Source organism: Salmo salar, chromosome ssa06 (assembly GCF_905237065.1).
Source record: "Salmo salar chromosome ssa06, Ssal_v3.1, whole genome shotgun sequence".
Classification (NCBI taxonomy): domain Eukaryota; kingdom Metazoa; phylum Chordata; class Actinopteri; order Salmoniformes; family Salmonidae; genus Salmo; species Salmo salar.
The window spans coordinates 22,801,882-22,807,881 of record NC_059447.1 but is presented as its reverse complement, the minus strand read 5'-3'; the positions used below and the strand labels follow the sequence as shown (position 1 = coordinate 22,807,881).

The following is a 6,000-nucleotide window of genomic DNA, read 5'->3' as shown; positions in this document are numbered from 1 at the left end:
CTACAGTACATAGAGCCGTCAATTCGGATGCCTACAGTGGATATCAATGAGAGTTATGTTATGCATGCACCTCAAGTTGAGACCATGCCCATAGAATGGAATGATTCAAATACATAGCCATTCCTCCGGGTCCCATTGTGCAATGTTTTGGGACAGCTTTGCCCAGAGCATCCACTCATACCATGCTGTGGTTGCCGTCAGGTTGCAGTCCCATTAGAGCCACAGTAGTTCAGCCCAGTGTATAATAAACATATAGCCTATGATTCATGTTCCGCTGATTTCATTAAGTTTACTGTTAGGCTGGTACCGAAGACATTGGTGCTAATGACTTGCCCAGATGGAGGAGGAATATGAAACAATGGACACACGCGCAGGCACAGGCAAACACACACACACACACACACACACACACACACACACACACACACACACACACACACACACACACACACACACACACACACACACACACACACACCACTGGGCTGGCACTCAGAAAAGGCAGCTATCAGCAAGACAGCTAAATAAAATATGGTACAGATGAAGTGAGCCAGGGACATTAAATGGTACTGAGGGCTACTACTAGCCTGTGGCCAGACGTATTTAAGTGAGGCGGATAGGTGGGAATGTGTGACAGGCATAGCCTACTGGGTGGAGGTACTGTAGACTACTAGGTGGGGGTACTGTAGACTACTGGGTGGAGGTACTGTAGACTACTGGGTGGAGGTACTGTAGACTACTGGGTGGAGGTACTGTAGACTACTGGGTGGGGGTACTGTAGACTACTGGGTGGAGGTACTGTAGACTACTGGGTGGAGGTACTGTAGACTACTGGGTGTGGGTACTGTAGACTACTGGGTGGAGGTACTGTAGACTACTGGGTGTGGGTACTGTAGACTACTGGGTGGGGGTACTGTAGACTACTGGGTGGAGGTACTGTAGACTACTGGGTGGAGGTACTGTAGACTACTGGGTGGAGGTACTGTAGACTACTGGGTGGAGGTACTGTAGACTACTGGGTGGAGGTACTGTAGACTACTGGGTGGAGGTAGGCAGGAGGCAGAAAATAGTGCCACTGCCAAGGTAACTGGGTACTAAACATAAACTGAGCCCATTAACTGTTCATCCTGGAGCTGTTCTGCATCCATCCCAGTCTACATTTCAGGGAGAAAGCTGTTCATCCTGGAGCTGTTCTGCATCCATCCCAGTCTACATTTCAGGGGGAAAGCTGTTCATCCTGGAGCTGTTCTGCATCCATCCCAGTCTACATTTCAGGGGGAAAGCTGTTCATCCTGGAGCTGTTCTGCATCCATCCCAGTCTACATTTCAGGGGGAAAGCTGCTCATCCTGGAGCTGTTCTGCATCCATCCCAGTCTACATTTCAGGGAGAAAGCTGTTCATCCTGGAACTGTTCTGCATCCATCCCAGTCTACATTTCAGGGGGAAAGCTGCTCATCCTGGAGCTGTTCTGCATCCATCCCAGTCTACATTTCAGGGAGAAAGCTGCTCATCCTGGAGCTGTTCTGCATCCATCCCAGTCTACATTTCAGGGAGAAAGCTGCTCATCCTGGAGCTGTTCTGGATCCATCCCAGTCTACATTTCAGGGGGAAAGCTGTTCATCCTGGAGCTGTTCTGGATCCATCCCAGTCTACATTTCAGGGAGAAAGCTGCTCATCCTGGAACTGTTCTGCATCCATCCCAGTCTACATTTCAGGGGGAAAGCTGTTCATCCTGGAACTGTTCTGCATCCATCCCAGTCTACATTTCAGGGGGAAAGTTGGGTTCCTTTTTTAAAAAGATGTTCCAACAGAGCAGATGTGTTTTCTTCCTGTTGGAAGAAAGGAGTGGTGCTAATTCTACCCAGAGAGGGAAGGATGGGGTCTTTTTAAGACAGCTGACATATTTCATAATTTAAGGCCACAGCACACACAGCCCACAGACTGCACATGTGGTCTCACTATGTGGCGGGAGAGAGAAAGAGGGAGAGTGAAGGGGGGACGAGAGGGAAGGGGCAAAGAGAGGGAGAGAGAAGATGGAGAGGGAAGAGGAGGAGAGGAAAGAGAGGAGAGGGAAAGAGAGGAGAGGAAAGAGGGAAGCTGAGGTCTGTGCATGTTTTCTACTGAGGAGTCAGACAGAGTTTAGCCTCTTATTCCAGGCTTCTGAGTTCTCCTAGAATACATAGAACACAATAATACAACGCCTGGCTACGCTACACTAGGTAGAGTTGGGTCTACAGGCCTCCAAGGGTCTCCTGATGGTGGCTCTTAATGAGACCTGTTGTGGCTTGTAAAACACTGACAGGTCACAAGAGCATTACCGCACCACTGTGTGTTTCAGTAAAAAAAAACACTATGTGTTCATTTCAAATGAAGCTTTACTAAACATCTCAACATATTCTCATTTCAGTATGTACAATAGTGTTGTAAACTTCAGTATGGTTTAATATAACATTTTTACAGAGTAATACAAAACAGTTTCCTATACATAATTAAAAGGAAATAAACTTTGACAAACATAATCTTTAAGCATGTCATTTACAAATGACCTGGTAACGTCAAGTGAACTGGTAACGTCAAGATAATGATACTCATTGTACATTGCGATTAATCATTGAAGGGTAAACTATATATACACAAATCTGTTTCGGTTGCAAAATGGTGTTTCTGTACCCAAAGTGAGGTATCATTGTTGGATGCATCAAAGGTTTGCAAGTAAGAGAATCATTTTAAATGAGGCTTAAATAACTTTGAATTAAAAGGTGAAATAAGTATCACATCATAATTAGCTCTTTACCCAAGTGGAAGAAAAATGATTATGTGTACAAAGTCTTTGTAATAGAGGTTCATCATCCAATGTAATACTGTCCCAATGGAAATGCTGTAAACAGGGTCTGGTATTAGATTGACTTGATAGATAGTTACACATTTGGTTTTTAGATCTACAGTACCATTGAAAACACAAGTCAAAAGTCAAAAGAAAAGGATTGTCAACCCTGATAAAGAAATGTTTTGTTGCTTAGTTGGGTGGTCACAAGAATAATTAAAGCTACGTACACTTATTGCAATAAATACACTTTTCTTACTGTATCTTAAACATACATACACACACACACACACACACACACACACACACACACACACACACACACACACACACACACACACACACACACACACACACACACACAAACATACATATACACACACACAAACATACATACACACACACACACACACACACACACACGCTGGTCAGAAACAGGTTGGTTATAATCCTTTGTATAATTCATTGTAACATGAGTCTCCTCACACAGCGTTATCAAGTCATCAACGTCCTTTGGTCTACTTACTGTGTGACATTTATCATTATCTCCTGGTTCATGTACTTTACACTGGGAAAACAATTAGTTCTTACATTATTCTTACATGTAGCAACATACAAATATTGTAACTGAAACTATAAATGACAGCTTTATATCACTGTTCCATAAAATACCAAAAAATGCCAACATTTTGTATAATGCATACCATGTCACAAGTCAAAGTGGCAACCTAGAACCCCTGTTCCCTCATTAACAAATGTAATGTCAGTCTTGTGTTTCCTGTCTTGATGAAAGCAGTGACCTCTCCACATGTTTTAAAGTAATCATTTTCATCCTTTGGTTTGATTTTCCATGTAACATTGGTGGACGGCTCAGTCCCATCCAAAGTCTTGTCCAGTCATCCGGTAGAACCTGAGGTTGAATGGCCTGTAGAAGTCCCTGAGCCTCTGCAGTACCTCTGGTGAGATCTGTGGATGAGGCCTTCCTTTGGACTTCCCCAGACACCGGGGCCTGCTGCTTCCCTCTGGCTTCTTCAGACAGGGGAATCCCTTAGTCTGGTTGAAGTAAAAATGCTTGTCGCTCACCACCCTCTTCAGACCCAGGAAGTCCTGCACCCGGCCCATCTCCCCCGCCGGGTCGGACACTAGCCGCTCGCCACTGACGAACAGGAAGTGAGATAAGGGGAAGTGCTGGAGCCAGTTCTCCAGGTGCTTGGCGTACAGGCCGATGCGCACGGCGCTCCACGAGGTGTCAACCAATCCCGTAGAGGTATTCTTGAGGGCCAAGCTCTGGAAGGAGGGGAGGCCGGGTTGTTTGGACAGCGTCTGGGTATAGTCGGAGACTGCCCGGGTCACAGGGTCGCGGACGACTACAATGAGCTTGGTGTGGCAGTTCATGGTGCAGAGGCGACGAGGAGCCTCCTTGGTCACAAAGTAGCTGGGCGTCTTCTCCATGGTGATCTGACCTTCCAGGGTTCGAGGCATCAGGTTCCTGACAACAGACATGGAGAAGAATCAGTTACTGTCATTCACTCAACGACATGACAAACTTCACACTATGCAGTGTCATAAAGAGCTGGAACATTGTTCATAATATACTGTACATTGGATATGATTCTTACATCTGTGTGTTTTTACAGAAATAGAGAAGACATTACAGATATACCATTTTAGATACACATCTTTGTCTGAGCCAGATATACATCCTTCAAGTACAAAACTTTGTCCAATTTCTTTTAAATTGAAATATTTCATTTCCAAAAATACTATTTTCCTCTACAAACTCAGGTATGAAAAATTGCATTCTTAACTGCCACAAATCCAGCACTGTATATCTAAATAAACCTTCTCCAAAACAGTCATGATTAAAAGAGTACAGTCTATGTTTATGAACCAGTCCCCAGCCCATCCCAGTCCTGGTATAGGAGCCATGGGAAACTGGGAGGCCTCAGAGCCAATATGGATCTGATGAGCCAAAGCCACAAGAACCACTTAACAGCAATTTCCTTAAGACTTCCTTCTCCAGCCCCCTGTCCTCCCCCTTTCCTGCACCGCAGAGTGATGTGTTCCCCCCGCAGGCAGGCTCTGTGAAGAATCTAGCAATACCAGACGAAACAAATTCAGGACTACTATGAAACACAAGGCTAGCTAAGCTGCTTAGCTCAGTTACACCGCCTTTCTCACAGCTACTTTTAGTCTTAGATCATAGACAACCTCTGGTGAGAGATACTGTATACTGGAAAGAGATACAACACATGGAGTCCCAACTCTGTCCTGTAGGCAAAGATGTAACTGAGGTGTCATTAGAAACTGTTCCATGAGAAACAGTCTAGATTGAGTTCAGACAGAAGAATAAGCCTGTCACCTCTCTCAGCATCTGTTCTCCTATCTGCTCTGTGAATGTTCTGACATGGCTGTTTGCCTCAACAACAACACCAAAATCAAGTTCAGTGAAGTTTACTATAAAGCTAAAGTTTAAATCTGTCGATGTTCCCTTGAGCAAGACACTTAACCCTAATTGCTCCAGGGTTGCCGTTGATAATGGCTGATCTCTGACTCCACTCTCCGAGGGTGTCTCAGGGGGAGTGGGATATGCAAAAAACAAACTTGTATACGACAAATGTAAGCACCCACCTAATTATTAATTATCTTACCTATTGTACTGTACTGTACTGACCAGGGAAAACTCCTAGCTCTATTGTCTATAATTCTGCTTCATCTAAATTCATCAGAATAAATTCTGTTATATGCCATGTGTGTCTGGTCTGGGGGATTTGTGGGTAATGTAGGGAGACGGTCCAATCCTCTACTGACGTCTGAGGCCTCTGTTTTGTGGTGAGAATGAATTCAGGGAACAAATTGTTTTACTTAACAAAGGATGAGAAGAAATGTTAGTTTATAGCAATTACTTTTCCATCCATCCATCCATTCATTCATTCATCCATCCACATCATAAGCCTACAGATGTAGGATCTTAATTTGAGCCAGTTTGCTACAGCAGGAAAATAATCCTGTAGCAACAGTATGTGAATTATTATGTGGAATATAACTAATGGACATTTTTGCTGGGGTTCATCCATTTTCCGTAAGGGAAAATCAAGTTTGAGTTTATCAAAAGCTTCAGAAGCCTTTTTAAACCTTAAATACAGTAAAGGTTTAACATTTCCTGCATTGCAGGA

The 6,000-nt window shown here is 44.1% G+C and overlaps 1 protein-coding gene across 1 annotated transcript in view; it reads right to left on the bottom strand.

Moving 5' to 3' along the window:
• Positions 1-3,178: 3,178 nt before the first annotated feature.
• Positions 3,179-6,000, bottom strand: part of LOC106606700 (heparan sulfate glucosamine 3-O-sulfotransferase 6) — a 28,128-nt gene continuing 25,306 nt past the window's right edge. Inside the window, exon 2 of the mRNA XM_045719974.1 lies at positions 3,179-4,313. Coding sequence (XP_045575930.1) covers positions 3,695-4,313 — 619 coding nt within the window. The 3' untranslated portion in view covers positions 3,179-3,694. The remainder of the gene's footprint in view (positions 4,314-6,000) is intronic.